A 20,194-nucleotide genomic window follows, 5' to 3' on the forward strand; every position below is an offset into this window, starting at 1 on the left:
TAATTTAATATTCTCTATAATTAAACTAACATTTAATGCCTTTCATCCAGAACATTTGATCTGCTGGTATGGTCTAGGTGGCTTAAATTAAATACTTTTATTTTGGAATCACTGTCTCCAAGTAGTATTAACATCCTGCAAGATACACAGTAAATTGTCTCGTGGATATCCTTTGGATTGCTCCTCTGGAGACTGAAGAGACTATTTTATGTGTTGTTTATTTTTTAAATGTTAGCAAAGGCCTACTGCTTTTGTCTTTTTCATAATAATGTTGTTTTGCAAATCTGATGATCTTTACAACATCGTCTGGTTTTAAGAGGTCTAGTTTATTTCTCCTGTCAACCGAGCTCTGGCAGAGCTCCTGAGCTTTCTTTGTTGAATTATGTTCCTTTATTTTTATTACTTCCCATAAGAAGTACTGTGCCTAGAGGACCCTCTACTCTTACACCAGCTGGCAATGCCTACATGCTGTTTGTTTCTGTGGTTCTTAATACTTTCTGCCTCTTCTGTAAGGCTTTTTCTTCCTTTTAGAAGCAATTATTTCCCTCTTTAGCTATTGAATGTCTGGTTCACTGTGCTCATTCTCCTTTCAAATTCCCAAACTTCACTTCAAATCTGCAGTTTGACATTCACAGAGGTCTTTAAGAAACTCAGTTTAGATATCAAATCATAACATCCTCCATTCAACAGAGAATCTTCTTCCTTTTTTTTCAGTCTTTACTTGGAGAATAAGCCACAGTTGTCAGGCAAGGTGCAGCAACAATCCCACAGATCTTCCTCTCCAGGATTAATATGTCCTAATGCATTTGTTTGGGGAAAACAATGTTTTAAAATGTCATCCTTACATTCAGTCGCCTTTTCTCAAATAAATCAACTTGGCATTACCTCAGTAGCTGGGGAAGGACAGGATGAACACAGATTATGCTTGTTTCACTTCAGAGCTAAAACCTCATCCAGAGTGCAAGTCTTTCACAAATATCACACAAAACCAGCAAGGATCTGTTGTATGAAAACACCTGCATTCTCAAAATTCATCTCCATCCTACATTCACACAAATACTTCATAAGCAGTATGAAGGAACTCTTGATAAGCAATAAGTCTTCCTCTCCTCCAGACCAAGAGAGGTCCTCTTTGCTCCAACCATGACATGCACACATGCAGAGGTAACAAGCATGACCCCACAAGGACGTGCCAGGAGAGAAAAAGTGCTGCTCTATGTCCTTCTTTGCAGGACTCAGGCAAGGTGGTGTTTTATACTCGGTAGATACAAGTTGACAGAGTAGTCAGGATGAGACAGCCTGGTTATTCAACATTTAACTCTGTGCAACACAGTCTGACCCCAGCCTGAGTGGTAAACATTTCTTGTTTTAGGAAAAACAAATATAACTTTCAGTTAGTGTTTCCAAAGGGTTGCCAAAGACTGCAATAAAGTAAAGAAAAAGGCATCCTAGTTAGACTGGAGTAGTAATCACAATTAAAAAATGGAGGGTCTGGACCACCTGCACAGGCTGTACATCTGCTTACTTGACTTCAAGTGAGATCCCTCACTTCTAACATTGCTGTGGTTTTAGCCAAATCCAAAGACAGAATCACAGCAACAGCTAGGAATTGTGAGTGAAGAGCTGTAGTTTAACAAAAAACAGAGAATAATACATAATACACTGTATGCAGCTAAGAGAAAAGAACGGTCCATTTGATAAAACAAAACACAGACATTCTTTGTTGAATCAACCTTTCCAAATCTGAAACCTCAGGATACTCAAGCAACCACTCAGGTGAAACCCAACTGTTAGAAGACTGTTAAGAAACTGCTTGACTTGATCTTCAGCAAGAACTTGTCTGGGCATTTCCCTGGGTTTCCTGAAATACCAGAAACAATACAATAATAACAAGTTTCCTTTGAGGGACAAAAAAGAAACCTGGACACACCCTTTATTCAAGCAAGATATTTATTTCAATACATAATAAGGAGAGACTGGTTTGACGAATCCCCTTAAGTCATAATGACAGGCAGGAGGCATCCAAAGGCACTTGGTTCTCCTGCACACCTGCACACACGTGTGCACACTCTCAGCAACTATTAGACACCAGTAAATGCTCAATTTGTCTAACAGCCCGTGGTGGCGGAGTGTGGGGAGGAGAAAGCATTTTCAGTAATTTCACTATTTCATATTAGTTACCGGCTGTAAATTATGCAAGAACAAGTCAACTGCACTAACTCTCCACATTATTACTAGTCACTCAGCAGCTCTGACATCCACCCCAGAGGAACACATCAACCTCCTACTGACTTGAAGTGAATCGAGAAGTAAGTAGGCACTTATCTCTTCTTTAGTCTTTCTCTCCAGTCAGGGCTGATGATCAGCTCATAAAATTAAGGGAAAAAATACTAAACCATTAGATGGGGAAAAAGACAGAAAAAGGCAAGGAAAAAGGGTCAAAAGAGGTACAGAATTCTGATAAAGACCTATAAAGAAGCTGACTAAAAGCAGTTCCTGTCATACTCTTCAAACATTTATGTTCCACCTTCCTAAGTAATGCAAATTTTGTTCTTGAGAACTACAAGGCTGACATGGTTAATCTTGTTTTCACATATCCCTTTAACTAATTAAAAAATCAGAAGCTCTACTTCAGAGCTCAGTATTTTTAATATGCTCAGATAATGCAATTAACTCGAGAAGAAAAGCATTTCGGTAAAGGCTTCACCTTGTGTACACTGTGAGATTATGCTCATAATTATTTTTATTCTAGATTCTTTTTGTGGGACAAAACACCCCATATTTTAATCCAGTGAAAAGCTATGCCTTTGAAACAGAACGTGATCATCTATTTATTTCTCCTAGAGACAAAACTGTGCTAATATTTAAAGGTTTGTCAGAGAAAGGTGACTCAGTTCAACCAAAATGGGTGTTAGGCTCCCTTTGCTGACTGATGATTAATATTTTCACATCTAAGTCTGGATACAAAGCTAACAGCTTGAAAGGCTTGCTACAGGTTCTTTTCTATGGTGAACACTGAAGAAAATAATTTGCAGAGTAATAACCCAGAAATACAGCGTTCAGACATTTTACGTCTCCAGTTTTAGAGCTTCATTAAGAGTATTTAATTACCATCTTTTAATTGCAATATTGGAGAAATCTAAATGCAATAGTTGCCTTCATAGGTCCATCAAAGCTGAAAAGTATCAAAGGTGAGAAGAACTGTAGTGTCGCATTAGTGTCTCAGTTGAGACTCATAGAGGCTTCAGTACATCAGCATACACAACAACGTGCTTTTCTAGGAATGAATTGTACTCTTCTATCAGTCTACAAAAATCAAGGAATGTCCTGAACTTAAATAAAATTTGCATGCAAGTGGTCTAATCTGTAGTCACCAATTTACAAAAGTGAAGACATCCATGTTACAGCTAACATAAATCAACTAATCCATTTTTTTGTATTTAACAGCTTCCCCTTATTGCACAGAATATAAATACCCCAAACGCAAATTGAGTTACTCTTTGTTGTATTGCATGAGTCGCTGCAGATGGTTATAATCATGAATGAATCACAGTTAAATGTAAAGACTGGAAGAAATCTGAAAGGAAACCAACACTTTGTCATCTGAGTCTTCTTTACCCTAATTTTATATTTACACACATAATCTAGTGTTTTGCCTCTGACCGATTTTCTAAGCTTCAGATTCACCCCTCAGCAGATGTTTGTACTCATACTGACATTCACACTGTTGTCTTCTGTAGAGTTGAAGAGATCAGCATGATATTTAAAACATATTTCCCTTTGGACCTTATTGTCTTGTAATTGCAAACCTCCTAAATACAGAGCAAAGACTGCTTGGCTAATTTGAAACATGAACAATATTCACACTGCCAGCTTTCCTACTTTGCTTTTTAGGTTTTCTTTTTTAAACCCAGGTCAAATACAGAAAACATGCAAAGATTAGTTTTTAATTGCTCAGATGTTTCCAATGACTCCAAAATATTTTCAATGCTCTATCTTCCTATGAAATAATTTCGATGGCAAAGATAGGTGTCTCCTTGGCCAAAGGGAAGATGTTGACCTGCCTGTAGATGTTCATGAGGAGGAGACAGTTGCAAAGAGGAGATCTGGATTCAGAAACAGCTGTCTAAAATGACACTTAACAAACTGAATGGGTGTAGCAGTGTCTACTCACAGGGCTTCTTTTGCTTACATAAATGCATATTAAAAGCCAGAGCTATAGCAAAACTATTGAAAAAAAATTACTTAGAGGAGCTCTAATCTCATTTAAGAATTACTGTGTCTTTTAAAACACAAGGGACATCATGAATTTATGCCTATAGAACTATTTCCACATTGTTGTTGTGCATGGATTGACCTGAATGTAGAGACTTTGTAGGTATGCTGGTGGGAAAGTCTACAGTGAGCTGCAGACCACAAAAAAACATTACAGAGGGTATGTCTGTTTAACCTATAAAACTGGTTTAATCAGATATGAGCAAAATCTGCTAATTGTGCAGTTCATTATGAGAATGCAAATTATAGTCCACATGCATCTAACATTACCAATCAGGTCTGAAAATGGGCGTGGGAATACTTTAAAAAAATTAATTATGTGGAATTGATTACATAATACACAGGTATTCTGTGCTTACAGGCTGAATAACTGCAAGATAAACTATGTGAAGATGTCTTCATGCTGATGTGTAAGGACTCAAAATTTCAATCAACATCCAAGTTTCATTTTTCACTTCAGAAAACAATATATTGATTCATCCCTGTTTCCAAGATACTTTGATTAGAAATGCCAAGATAGTATAAATAAAAATTATTCAGATATGTTAATGCAATATCAACCACCTAGTTCTTACTGCCAAGTACAGGCAGACTGTGTCAGGTAAATACAACTCATTACTTACAGTTATGAAAAGGATCATAGAACCATGGAATGGTTTGGGTTGTAAGGGACCTTAATCTAATTCCAACTGCCCCCACCATGGGCAGGGACACCTTCCACTAGATCTGGTTGTTCAGGGCCGCATCCAACCTGTGTTTAAACACTTCCAGGGATGGGGCATCCACAACTTCTCTGGGCAACCTGTTCCAGTGCCTCACTACCCTCATAGTGAAGAAAGAAATAAAAAACATTAAAAAAAAATCCCAGCACATGTGAACAAAGATGTTCCTTATGCCTCAAATCAAGCTGTATGCAAGGCTTAGATATCAACATGTCACTGCCCACTCTTAGAGAAGGCTGTTTCAAAATGTAATACCTCCCCCATGAGAAGAGTAATTACCTTTACCTTCCTTTGAGAGCAAGGCTTTAATACCTCACTTGATCTTCTCTTACCAGATGAGTGATAAGCCTATCATGCTGATGAATTAAAGGCAATCAACCCTCCTTACTACTAAGATATCTGTTAGATCTCATCCTTGGAGAACCACATACTTTTCTGAGCCAAGCAATAAGCTGAAAAACCTGCAGAGGCTCTGTGTAGCTCATGTCTTTGTCACATTTTCCCATTGAATCCATTCTGCTTGTGAAGTCCAGTGCAGCACATTCAGCTTCAGCTGACTGATGGGCTACAGCCCATTTCTAACAAGCAAAATCTTAGGAACTGTCAATTCTTGAGTTTACTCCTACATTGGGGAACTCCTTGCAGCCTTGGATTTAAATTAGACTTCTGAAAAAGGCCACATTGACTTGAAAATCAGTTTGACTCTTTTAGAAAGTGCAGATCAAAGTTTCAGTGACATCTGATTGGGAAAACCAACTTGAGGAAGGCCTCACGTTCTCCCTGCGGAGGATCCTGTTGTTATGATTGTTTAAAGTGCACAGCTATAGCAGATTATTTGCTTATCTTCCTGTGCAAATCTCTTACAGGAGTGCAGTCTGGCTTCATGCATTTAATATCTACATGTATTAAAGCCTGTACATTAGCAAAGGTTATCAGTGGCTAATAGGTAGCAATAATAAAGGTTATCTCTTCTCTGCACCATGAATTGCCTAGAAATAGGCACAGGATCATTTGGCTCCAATTTCTCATCTTTGTCTGGTTCACGAGCAAGCTTTTTCCCTATGCAAGGGAACAGGGCTGCTATAGATCCACAAACTTGCTGTACCAAAACTGTGACAGTGAAGCTCTGCAGGTCTGAAGGCAGAGCCCTTGGGGTGGATGTGGCAGAGCCAGGCATATGCCCCTGTGTCCCTGGCAGCTCCTCTGCAGCACAGCATGGCAGCACCCTTGGCCTGGGCAGAACTACACACAGTGTGAGGAGCAATGGCCTCCCATACAGAGAAGGACACACTTGAATATGAAAAGGAGGAGGACAGGACAGAGGCTGACACTTCTTGCATTTGCTGAGCTGGCTTTTTACTCACACTTTCACCATTTCATGCATTGACCATTGTCTTGTCTTTTACGTACCGTGCACTGTTGAAGAGCTCTGGATGGTAAGGAAGCTGGACTCACATTTCTGTGATTCAATATCCAGGTCTCCAATTTTCAAGATCAGGCGTTTTCCTGGAGGCACTTGGATTTTCTTTTCACAAAGTGTGTAGTTTGGGTATGTACCAGGATAGTTCTTGGATGCCAGCGTCCCACTGTCTTGATACATCACTGTGTGCCCACATCCATCCCCTGCAACAGGAGAACAAAAAAGGAAGAGAAAAGAAATGTAACAAGAAAAAACGTAAAAGAAATAAAAAACATGTAAAGAAATACTGGCCACATAATCGTGTCGTGCACTTTCCCCTTTTAAAAAAGTATTTTGAAATACTCCATTTCAGTTCTACTGTTGTTGGAACATAGGTAACTAAAATAAATCTAGTCACATTTCTCTTGTAAAGCAGTAGAAAGGGGGGTTGGAAACACTAATGAACTAAGGAGTATTTGACAGTACTGTACAGACAGAGTCTCTCTGGCTGTCTGCTTTACAGACAAACCCTACTGAATTCTGAAGAGAGGGTAACTGAACCATACATGAAAGCACAACAGACATGATTTAACTGTGTACTATCATAGACCAAACACCTTACTTTCTTGTTGGCTTTCTTGTCTCAATTGCACAACACAAAAAAGCACGGAGGACAAGGTGAAGACACAGGAGAGGCTTCAAAAGGGGGATGTGCATTGTTAATGGTACACAGGCTACTTCGCAGTATATGCCTGGAAATACAAGTGCTACTGCCTCCTTGCTCAAGGGGTGAGGGCAGGTGCCCGCAAAGTGTGTTTTCATGGCACTGTGTAGGAGCCAGCTTGGCTTTGGAGCCTTTCCTTGGTGGAGAGGCATCTGAGGAACAGCTGCAGCAGAATATAGGACAACAGGAAAAGGCGCGTGGAAATACATGGGAGGATGTGTGGACTGACATGGAAAACAGGAAGCATCCACAGAGGGGAAGGAAACAGGTATCAGATAAGAGACCTTGACTATTAAAGGAAGCAATTTTTACTGAACTATTTAAAAGTATACTAGTAATTTGAAATTGATATATTAAAGCCTAAGCCATTTCATTCTGCTCAATCATCCAGATAATGGAAACTTTTGCAACAGTGGAACTAGGGTCATACACATGTGCATGTAGGCAGTCCTTAGCTTTGGGTCAGTTAGGGCATAGGCACTCTTTACGTAGGAGTCTTGTATACTGCTTTTCTTTATCTCTGCAAAACTGAAGCTAATCCAAGAAATGTTAATAAAATAGACAATCCTGCAGAGCTGAGAATTCACAATGTCCTCTTTAACTACCCAAAATTTTACTTTTGGGGATATTTTGGTTAAACTGTTTTGGTCTGTGCATTTTAATTACTATCTGAACTTCCTTCCACAAACACTAGGAAAAACAAACTTAAGGTTTCATAAGATTATTTAAAAATAAACAACAAGAAATGAAGTGTTGAAAAAGAAACATGACTTATTGGGGTTTGTCGGGCAAAGTGGCATGCTATGCAAAGATAAGCTCCAAGCTATCAGACTTTGACTTACTACCATATAATTACACTGCCATTTTATCCAAATCACTCAACTGTTTTTTCACAAGCAACCACATTTATTTTGAAGCTTTAGCATTATTACTAGCTTTGTTGCCTGCTATTTATTTTTGTTGCAGGTTCATGCTGGGAATAGAAGGGAACAGAAGATATAGATCCAAAATCAGCTCACTGTAAAACATATTCAATATGTTGTTTTCAGATCTTGTTCACATGCTTTAAAAAACATCTGTTGTTTCAGTTTTTTATCTAAGCGTTATTGATTTTAGGATGCATAAGAAAATACTCAAGATGAAAGGAAAACTAGCCTCATGAGCAAATAATCTTTTAATGGAAGCTTTCTGCAACTGGAATAAAAATATAAAGAGCAATACAGTACCTGAGCTATCAACTTTCTGAACAGAGAGAGGGGTCCACAGAGGTCCAGAAAATGTAAAACCAGATCACTTCTAGCTGGACACAGCTGCCTATGTAGCCAACTGCTGTGTAATAAAAAAAAAATGCCCATGGCCTTCAATTTACACTGCATGTTTCTAACTGTGAGCATTTGCTTTAGCTGGGCTGATGAAAATAAAGTAACTACAATCTTGAGCTTAGTTTGCAACTTATTCTTATTAGGAAAAAAAAGGGAAAACAAAGGGCGAAGTTACAGAACCTCAAGGGGATTAACTCCTTAGAATGGAAAGTCTAATATTCACATTGTTGTCATCTCACTGGGCTATGTTCTGGCCTGTGTCACCTTGGTACACTCCTAAGGATCCTTTGTGGTATAAAATGCTCCTCAAAAACTGTAAAGACATTGCTATCATGGTAAGACCATGACAACTGTCCAGGTCACACAGCCTTATATTTCTGCAGAAAGTGTAGAGGCAAAACTGTGCATGAGAGACCTCACCCTGCCTCTGTTGAGGTTATACAAGGTCTTGTTCCCAGGGAAACTCCTTCCTTTGTTAAATCTGTCTTTGAGTCAGAGTATTAACACCTGAACATCTTTTGAGCTAAGAACGCATAAATGCTCTTTTCTGACTTTTCACTGGTGGGCCATGGTCATTCAAACACTCTAGCTGATGAGAGGTAGGTTCAGCATCAGCCTGCACCTGTGATGTCCCTTGCTGCCTCTGTTCTTGCCTGCCTCAAAGGAAAAGCTAATGATAAAAGCTTGTTTGCCACAAGAACTGAAGCAATGTCCAAGAAGTCAGATCAAGTCCTAGTAACTATTGTTTCTTACAGAGAAGGCTGACTGCAGCTCTGAATTTTGAGTTTCTCAGCAAGATTGCCAGAACAAAGAAAAATCTTACACTGAAATTTGTTGTAAAACCTATCCTAGGGAAGGAGTCAGAAGGTATAGAGGGAAGGTATAGCAAAGCTCAGGATCTGGTGGTTTAAAGAGAGATTTAATGATTAAATGTTAGTGAAAAAAATTACAAATATAACACCATTATATAACAAGGGCTCAGAAATGGAGGCAAGTTGTAAGAAATTCAAAGCATATCCCTATTTTCAAATGAAAAATGTGAATAATACTACCATTAGTTTTGTTCTTACTATTTTCCACAGAAAATTTTGATTTCCAGTAGAAATGTATTGGCCAAACATCAAAAACATTGAGTTGAAAACACAACTCCTTGTCCTTATGAAAACTATCATTTAAATTCCTGACGTCACACTCTTTTCTATAGGCACAGCTCTTCTGGCTGGAAATATGTGACTAGCCAGTTTGACACAGAATTTCTTGCTGACACTGACTTTTTAATTAGCACTACTTCTGAGAACTGTTTTCTATCATCCCATTTGGCAAGAAGCTGGCAGCCTTGCCTCAGACATCCAAGTTTCATTACTTCTCACTGGACAGGAGCAAAGCAAAATATTTGAGCACAAGGTATTCAGCAACCAGAGAGTCTAAACCTACTTAGATTTAATAAAATCTCCCCACAACACCAAAAGTTATTGAAAGCACATCAAACATGCTTTATAAAACAAGTTCCCATGGGCATTTGAATCAAGACCAAGATCATAGTCTCTGGATCATGGCCCTCTTGGCCTCCAGGTTGCACCGAAGATCACACAGCACTGAAATTAGGGCTGTTTACCAGAGATAAAAATACTCTCCTAGGGCAGACAATGGAAACAGCTCCCCAAGAAGTGAGAACCACAGCTGGCACCTTCTGCTGCAGCAGTGAGCACACCACTCACACCTTTCTCTGTCTCATGCGGTGCTCACTGAGAGCAGTGCATGTTTTTAAAACCAAACCTGGGACCCCACCAGAAGACACCAGCACGTCTCTGTGGAGAGGGCAAGAGGAGATACCAAGTGGCTGGCAGATAGTACCATTTCCCACCCTCATACACACACATGATGAATGTGTGTGGGACAAGGTGGAAAAGTATCTCTAAGCTGCTGTGTCTGGGCTGGGTCTCACCATAGCTGATGGCTAACAGGCAAGAGGGCCCCCTATGGTATCTAACCTGCCCAGGAAGGACATAGGCAACGAAATCAATGTCCTCAAACAAGCTCTGGCCCCACACTGAACTACCCTGGGTGCAGCCCCTAACAGATACTGAGGCTTTAGCAAAATGATGGTGGTGCCAGAGGCAGCACAGCTAGAGATCTCTAAAATGATGCTGATTCCTTCAGGCATCCTCTTATTATCCAGAATCACCGGGCTAGGATGACTTGCTCCTCCCTTCCCAAGCCTAGCACACAATATGAGCCCTGGTCTCTCACCCCTCTGCTACCCAGGCTTTTCCACCCCTTACAATACATGTAGATGTGCACAGTGCCTTCATTCAAGCAGTCATCACATCCCCTTCTGAGCTAGGGAAAAGGCTACAGTTTTTCAAATAAGTGCTATAAAAAGTTTCCATGTGCTGCACCTTTCAGAAACATGTTGATACGGACAACTACAAAACAGTTACAGAGTATGGTATCAAAGCACATTTTCAAAAGCATTGCTACAATATCCTGGCTGCAAACAGCTGCCTTTTTCATCCTGATTCACCCTCATGAAGCAATTCATAACAGACTTGGACCTAATCCAGTGCTAAATATGTGTTATACCTAGGCCTGTTCATACACTCAGTTTGTGGTTCCCTGCCCCTTTCCATCCCATCGCACAAGCCAATTCATTCTTGGTACCAGCATTTCACTCTTGGTGTCTCTGGTTACAGACTCCTGCTACCTGCTGCTCCTTGGCTGCCCATCTCTTCCCACCAGCACGAAGCCCCATAAAGCAATTTTATCTCCCTCTCTGCCTCCTCTCCCAGTTTGACACCCTTTTCCACAGCCACCTTCATGGTGATGCATGGGACAAGGCATGCTCTCCCCACCCTGCATGAGGCCAGGGAGCAGAGCTGTTGGGAGCTGATGACATATCCTTCCTTCCCACTCCTTTCTACCTTGAGAGGAGAGAGCAGAAAACTGAGTCGGTATACCTAAATTTCTGATTCAGCCAAAAAAATCATCATTTTCTGAAAATCCACAGCTGCGGATGGACAGTGTCAAGGTGTAGAGTCAAGGGTACAGCTCTGAGAGCTCTGATGAGAAACCCACAAAGAGAAATAAGATTCGTCTCATCTTCCACATTGCTTTCACTGAAGTAATCACTCCAGCTTATTAAAAGCTACAATATAACTGAGCCAAAAAGGAGTTTTGCATCTGCGTTTTAAATGAGTTATGCATAAGAACAGAAGAGTATCTAAAAAAGAAATTAATTCCTTCCAGTCAAACCTGTGCCATCCCTGCTCATGTGGGATAGGGAAAAAGACAGGGAAAAACCAAGTTTCTAGCTAAATGCCATACAAATCCATTGGTATGGTCTGAAAACACTTTGTGTTTTCATACAGCTACTTTAACTTCCATCACTAATGGAATCATGCACACTGCAAACACAGATGTGTTTGTGCCTTCAGTGCTTTCTGAGGTGATGGAGTAAAATCCAGAGTTTAGCGCTTCATCTCTAACCTCTCTGCTGCCAAACCTGGGTCAAGAGCATCAGCTGCTTACTGTGCCATTATAACAGATGGGAGAGAGCTCCACGCAACCAAGACCTAAACCCATCACTTTTCTAGAGAATGGTGAGATGTCAGACCTTTGTGCTTTTCCTGGCAGTGGCCTCAAGCAGGTAACTAAAACGAAGGGCAACATCACAGTCCTGTGGCATTACTGGGCAGGTTGAGTACCCTCAGTCCTCCTTCCCAGCAGTGCTAGGGGTCAGAGCCACAGGCACCATGTGGGCAGTGGGGGGATGGCCATGCATTTGAGGATTTCACAAACCACCAGATTCAGGATGGATACCACTTACACCAGCCAAGCAACTGGCTGAGCCCTGCTTCTAAAGTATATAAATACACAGCAGGATTTTTTCAAAAGTCCAGCTTTACATTCTTCTCAATATTTTGTGGATACAGCAAAAATAATTTTCAAATAATGAAAGAAACCATTAAAAATTAAGGCAAGTCTATAATCATCTGAAAAAATTCAGTGATTGGTATCTTCCATGGCCTTTAAATTAGTATTAATATCTGTTTAAGGGAAGAAGTCTCCCACTCCACAGTATGCCATACTGCAAAAGGAAAAACAAATAGCATGTAAACATTTTCTTTGAATTGCATTTTAATTTGTCTCCATTAGGTTCCCAGGAAACATCTTAACTTCTGCTGTAGCAGCTCCTGAGGACACCCATTTTGCTGCCCAAGCTAACCAAGCAGTGGCTGGCAGGAGGGCCGAGAGCAGGAAGGGAAGGTAGAGCAGCAGAAGAAACAAAGGAAGATTGTGGAGTGCTGATTTTGTTGCCCAAATTATTTACTTATGAACTTCAAAGGGATGCAAAAGAGAAGGAGGCCAAATAAACTGCAGAATGTTTTCCCCTCCTCTTCACAGACATTATTTACTGTAATGTTGCTCTTAGAGTAGAAATTAGAAAAAAGCAAATGATCTCCAATTGGTTCCACAGTGGTTCCATAAATCACAAATTCCCACCATGCGCCCATCTGCAATCACCCCTACAGCCTTTCAGGCTCCAGCTGGGGGCTGGCTTTCCTCAGGGTGTCCTCTGCAGCCAGCCTCAGGAGATGCTCTGCCTCAAACATATAACAAGTTATTTTGGTAACCAGTTGGATTACCATCATCCAGTACAGAAAAAAAAAATCCCTGACAACCCCTCTAAATGTCTTATCTAGCAAAGTAGCTTACATCCATACTACCATTTTTCAAAGTTAAAGAGTTTTTTAGCAATTGCAGCACAGCCATCTGCCAGTAGCCAGGGACATCTTTCCAGCTGTTCTGACCTACATGGTAGTGACTTTGCTGGATTGCTACAACTGACCTGGGCAGCCCTCACTACCCCAGAAACCTCTCACCCTTGCAGAAATTCACAAAGACAAAAACCTAGCAAGATCTGAGATTTTATTTGTTTAGCTGCTGAAAGGTCAAAAGAAAGCAGATATCTCCTTATAAGCAGTTTCTCCTGTCAACAGAAAGCCATTTTCACTGAAGAGGGAACTTTACATTCAGCATGCAGGTTTGAAACCTGAACAAGTAGTAAAGACTTACTTAAACTAACAAAAATGCAAACCAGAAACTCTCTCACTGAAACTCTTCCAGTACCCATAAAGACTTGATTAACTTTGCTACTTAAAATAACTTTCTGGAAAGCAACCATCTCATCTGCATATACATTTTAGGGACTTGTATCAGGATGAAGCCTAACACTACCTGGCAGGAGACTTCAGTGACAGGACAATTCAGATTACTGTAGAAATCACAGTGCAAAAGAAGAGAATAGCAGCTACAGCCTGATAGTTCCTTTCCTATGAATTATTTATGAGTACACAGGATTAAGAAGTTGCTGCATTCTGTGAAGGACAAAATCCTGAAACACAAAAGGGACAAGGTTTATACAAAATTGCAAATAGCATTGTACAGTTTTCTTACTTTGCTTTTATTATATATGCAAATAGTAGCAAATGAGGTTTGCCTTTGATTTTCAGTATCACTATCTGGTTCCATCACAATCTGTGAAAGATAGACAGCACCAGAGTACATGTCAAAATTAAGTATGGTTTAGTTGCTGCTTCTAGGACTTAGGTAGTATACCCAAATGTAGTCCACCAGAGAGGCAAGTTTCAGTACTGGAACTTGCTTTTCAGCACTCTAAATACAGCAGTCTTGTGCTTGTGGGTGTGAGAAAACTTCTATGCCTTTTTAGCTGCTGAAACAAAAGAGATTTGTAAATTATTTACTTATTTCCTGCATAGCTGCATTTAATATTTGTCAGTGCTTTTCTTTTATGAAGGTGGCATATTGCTGAGATTGACCACCTCAACATCTTACTATTCTGTGTGGTTTAGGACAGAGATATGAGAACAGAGTTACACATGTATGGAAATTTCAGAGGAATTTTAAGTGTAGGGTCCCCTTTTTGCAAAAGGGAATTTGATTTTTTGTTTTCTAAATAAATACCTGTCTTCTTTGAGATACATGCTCATAGTGTGCACCTCAAGTGCAGCGAAGGCACGGAGAAGTTAATTCTCAAGCACTTGTAACTGCATACATGGAAAGAACTGTGAAGGATTCTAAATGAATGGGAAGATGGTCATGCTCCATCCATGGTCATCAGCCATCCCTGTAGAGTAACTCAGAATCCTGTTGATGTTTCAGTGCTATGAAGGTTATGGGGAACAAATATCCCACAGACAAAGCATTCCAGCAAGGTGTTGATGACACAGGGCTGCAGCAGGAGGTGGAGTTCTCTCCTGCCATGTGCTGGGCTGCCCCTGCATTGGAGGGACATTTTGCCATTAGGGCATCTCCTCTGATTCCGCTGATTTGTGGTAAACATACAGTTGAATTTTTATTAAGGGTTTTTTCAGGCAAAGTAGGAAATGCTAATCTTAACTGAAAGTCATATCATATATATGCAAATTGTTTGCTCTACTTTCTCCATCTGTTTTCTTCTCAGGTTTTTCTCTTCACTATGCTATACTGGAGATTAACTTACAGTATATTGCACCAAATTTGGACTGTGTGGGAAACATATGCTGCAATCTCAGGGCCAGACTCGAATATTGGGTTGCACAGGAATAGGAATATTCACAGCAGTGCTAAGGACTGACAAACCCACAGGGACAGGAAATTCAGACACACCACAGCAAGAAGAGGCTGAAGCAGAGCTGTTGCAGTTACAGTAGCAGGTGGGAAGGCAAGATTTCAAAACAGTTTTAATTTGGGCAAGAGGAAATGGCTGAACATGATAGAATGAAACTACACACTCCACTTATTTTAATATGTAATTCCCTTGTTAGTGTGATACAAGTCAAGATAGAAAGTTAGCAATGATGCAAGGTGGTCTTTTTTTCTTGAAATCAAACCTATCCTGACTTACTTGACAAATCATGCATTCATCTTTTATGCCTGTATTTCTAAATGGAATATGTGATTTGTTAGTAAGAAAGGACAACAGAAAGCATGCCACTTTTCTGCGAGCAAATTATGAAGACACTCCATTATCCCCAAGGTATAAATTAACAAATATCTCTTAAAAATTAATTGGTTTCTGATGGAAACAATAGTTGTCTTTTATTAGCAAGATATATTTTTTCTTTTGTCTTTTTACTCAGTGAACCCAACATCTAGGAAACTAGCTATTTCCTCCCTGGTTATTGCAAATTAACAAGAAGTGGTTTCTTGCAACTCCAGTAGGAATGGAAGCAAAAATTAACTGAATTAAGATTACTGTATTATTCTGACCTGAAGCACTGAAAGCAAGAAATGCCTTCTATCAGTATTGTCACATTACCAGCCTGCCTGATACTTGTCATCAAGGTATTAACCGGAATGGTGCATGCAGAAGCTCCATACACCAGGAAATTTTGTGATCTCTCTGGTTAATTGTGGTTACAGATAGTTGCTGTGAAAAATATTTTAAATTAAAAAATAGAGAGGAAAGCAGTTACAGCATTATTTAAGTACCGTAGTCTTGGTTGTGGTACCATATATGGCCCACACCATTATTTCTGTGACATGTGTCATGGTTTGAGCAGCCTCAAAATCCAATTCCTGATTCCTAGCCCCCCTCCCACATCTCAACCCCATGTGAGGTGGGTTTTCCAGACAAAAACACAAGACTCAATATGGGGGGAAAGGAATATATTACAGGACTGTACAAATAAATACTTATACCATAATACATTACATATGATCTTAACTCTATTTCTATCTCTACCATGACAATAATATTTACAATGGGCCAAATCTCTTCTCCCTCCAAATAAAAGTCCAGGAGAGAAGAAGAAGAAAAGACTGCACAAAAGGTATTTGCTACTGGATGTAGAAAATAGCACAGAAGAGTGTATTTTATACCCCTCTGTGTACACCATGTACACTGAAACTCCATAATTTCATTTTGACTGGAATTTTTTGATTAGCAGTACTATCAAACAACCATGTTCTCCAGTTTTGAAACAGGACACAGCAGAAAGATCTGAACAGCTTTTCACTCATTTCAAGAGCGAATACCTCAGTGTAACTGCTCAATTTATTTTGATACAGTTTTATTTTGCTTTCCACCTCCAGAATACAGGGACTGAAATTCATCTAAAAACAAAATAGCAGATTAATTTTCAAAACACAAGCACTAGCAAGGACCATGAGTTTAACCACACCTCTTCTGTCTGTGCTAAAATACCAACAGATCAGTAAGTGCTGACTCTTTGGGTTTGAAAATGTTAACACTTATGACCATTCAAAAAACCTTCAGTTCTGTAGCTCACAGGCATTTCAACATCAATTCCCTTGTAGCATGCTGACATAAGAAACATGGGATAATATAAACCTCTGTCTTTGGGAGAAAACTGAAACAGGGAGTGCAATAGCTCTAATGTGAGCCATGGACCTTGCTGCTGAAGCCTCCCAGTGGAGGGGGACCCACAGGATACCTGAATTTATTTTACAAGTTAAAACATGTATTTCCATAGCTGGAGGACAAAGTGGATTTATTTTTATTTTTTTTTAGTGTGTGTGTGTGTCATGAGTTCATTTTACAAATGAAGCATAGCTGACATTGAGTCAAAGCAACACACCAACATGGAACTGGTGTGGCACCACAGCAAAACACAAGTAGTTTCAGACAGAAGCCACGCATTTCCCTTCTGCGCAGTTACCACAGCTGCAACAACAAGGCTCAGGCATGTAACAGAAGCCATTCTGTTTGAGTGGGTGAAGAAATCCACCTATGCCTTCAGCTTTTTGAGGTCTCCCCTGCTACTCCATGAAGAAAAGTTTTGTTTGATTTCTGACAGGCCTTTGTATAGCATGAGGGATCACATCCAGAATTCCCCATGTGTTTTTGTAATTTGAAATAAAACAAACAAACACAATTTTTATTCAGTAGACATGAACATCTGGAAGATGACATCAACATGACTTCAACTTTAATGTTAAAGCAATAGACTGAAATCCACTATTGTTGAACAATTTGTGGTGGAAGTGCCAAAAACCTGAACATCATGGAATAAAATTGTGATGGATACGAAGTTTCTGCCACAGCTGAGGGAAGAAACAATGTTTGAGAGCTTTACTAAATGCCTCACCAACACTAAGGTAACTACAGAAGCAACTTAGGCATAAATGTGTGATACTAAATAGAAAACTGAAGAAGATATTGGTCCTGTAGGAGGACTGGGGACTGGATTTCTAGTCTTGCCCTGCTCTCTTTTCCCCATTTATTCTTCTGTCCCTCATCATGGCACTTGAAAGCACCTTTAGTGAAGCTCTTTAGAGATGGGCAAAGACTGTAAAGCATTGGCACACTTGTCCTTCCCTCTGCCCATGTGGGAGAGGGAAGAATGGAGCAGCCACCCAGGAAGCTGCTGCCACCAGACAGCAATCCTGTCCCATCAGGGGAATGGAAATAACGACTAAGGTCACACTAGGACTGGAAATCCTGCTCAGGGAGGATGAGAAAGTCCCATCACCACCAAAATAAGCCTTCACATCTTGGAAGGAAACTCCCAAGAAGCAAGTCCCATCTCTGTCAAAAGAAGAGACACGGAGAAAGGGAATGAAAAGACCAAAATGTTTCCTCCTCATAACACTCAGCTCCCAGGCTTAATTATACAGGATCAACAATCCTAACCATAACTACTGGCAGCCTCTCTACATACGAGAGCCAACCTCAAAAATGTGGCTTTAGCACTCACACAATTTTTACAGACAAAAATCAGTTTAATTAGATAGCTTGTAATTTCTTTTGAAAGCAAAAATGAAAATATCTGTATACTCTTAAAACCAGTCAAACCACTCTCCTTTTTTATTTAAACATCACTATTAGCTTGTCCCAGTTTGAAGTTTCCCACTCACAGTTGTAACACTAATTAAACCTTTTGGGGAAGTTGTGTGCTCATTCTTATGCATTGCTATTAATATTTTTTATTGCAGTTAGCTGGGATCCAACACCATTCCAGTCAGAAGGATTTTATTTGGATTTTGTCTGGCTTATTTTATTCTTAGCAGATGGTGCAAACCCATGTGTTGATGAGTACATGCCACAGGAGAGCATCTGATACGATACAGCCAGCCCCAAACTACAGTGATGTCTATGCTGAGGAATTCATTGCCTGCCACCACGTAGGACCACACTTCTTGGCACGGTGTGTTAGCTCAGATGGGCTTTCAAAACTATACTACTGGTACCTAAAATGGGTTTGAGAAGGTATCTTAGGCATCTATATACAGTAGCATGAGCATCCTCAAAGTTGTTTTTTTCAAACTAATATTTACTGTGCTACACATGTAACTCAAGCGGACCAAAGGTGACATAGTTTTAATAAACAGAAATGAATGTATTTTTGCATGTGCAAATCAACAAATAATTTTCATGAAATATCATTCAATAGCCATGTAGGTAACAACTTTCCCAAAGCATCTTCTCCTTGCATTGTCAGCAAGACTCTTGGTAGCCTACCTGTCTCTGATTTTGTTTGAAATAAACTAAAGAGAAGTACATATAAAGAGCTTAGAGCTATTTATAGCAAAGTCTGTGTGACTGAAAACATACCAGTTTTCTTGTGGTGGATACATGCATTGCTTACGAACTGCAACTGGAAAACTGTTGCCTCCCTCTTTAGCAATTCTAGTCAGCATTCCCAAGGCAAGACAGAGAGCCAAGGAAGGAAACAGACATAAGGACAAAACACAAACAAACTGAAAATTTACCAATGACTTATATTCAAAAACTGGAGGGGGGGTACAAGAAAAATTCATCTCAATCTACATTTCAAACTGCTGGAAATAGGCATACAAAGTGGATTAGCAGGATCACACCAGTATTCTTCAGGTAAGGGTTTTGTGAAAGCCTCTGAGAACAGGCATAATCGTTCATAATTACTGGATACACTGTTGTCATATTAGATAACAGCCTTTCCTCAAAACATTTAAAAGTCTACTGCCCATCAATTCTTGCAACTGGGATTGGGTGCAATAGGCAACAGATCCAGGAATACTGCAAGCAAAGGTCACTCCTGGATGCTGATCTGCAAATCCCACATGAACTAGTTTCATAGCTGTGCTTTATTTGAAGTGAAAATAAATAAGGTACAGCAAGAGCAGTGGCTTAAATCTTGTTCTTAATAGATTAAAATCCCCATTCCTCTTATGCTTTCCTACAAACAAACAACTCCCAGGTCATTTTAAAGTCCTATTGGCCAGAACTGTGATAGAAAATGAATGAAAGCTCTAAAAGACTAAGATCCAACTCTCATTTCTGATACCCACAATTACATGGTTCAAGGTCTTTTGAACAACTCCAGAAGAAAAAACAGGGAATGGTGAAAGGCAAAGATAACGTCTTCATCTTTGCCTCCATTCTGCCTTGGGTTCTAAATGCTGGAGGAGATTTCTAGAAGAGATACCAGGTCAGGCACAGCTGTGTGAGGTTGGCAGGCGGGGAGTAAGGTATATTTTGTAGTCATCAGCAAAGAACTGAAACCCCAAGAGAAGATCAGTGTAGAGCAGAGTAAAAAGAGAAAAGAACCACCTTTTATTAGAAATCTCAAAGCTATTTATCATGGACAGTCACAGACGTAGTATTTGTCCTCAGATGAGACCTACTAAGTCTAAAAATATTTTTAGTTAAAATCAGTTCCCTAAGTGCTCAGCCTTTCCTATCATTATTTATATCCATATTTTATGGACAACAAAATTCCACATTCATAGTTATCCTGGGACAACA

General features: G+C 39.8%; 1 protein-coding gene across 2 annotated transcripts in view; it reads right to left on the reverse strand.

Moving 5' to 3' along the window:
* The window catches only part of DCBLD1 (discoidin, CUB and LCCL domain containing 1), a 48,796-nt gene that overhangs the window by 26,173 nt on the left and 2,429 nt on the right, over positions 1-20,194 (reverse strand). For both annotated transcript variants that reach the window (XM_027692590.1, XM_027692599.1), the window contains exon 2: positions 6,408-6,620. In XM_027692590.1, coding sequence (XP_027548391.1) covers positions 6,408-6,620 — 213 coding nt within the window. The remainder of the gene's footprint in view (positions 1-6,407; positions 6,621-20,194) is intronic.

The sequence above is a fragment of the Neopelma chrysocephalum genome, unplaced genomic scaffold, assembly GCF_003984885.1.
Source record: "Neopelma chrysocephalum unplaced genomic scaffold, ASM398488v2 Primary Assembly neopelma1_23, whole genome shotgun sequence".
Taxonomy (NCBI): Eukaryota; Metazoa; Chordata; class Aves; order Passeriformes; family Pipridae; genus Neopelma; species Neopelma chrysocephalum.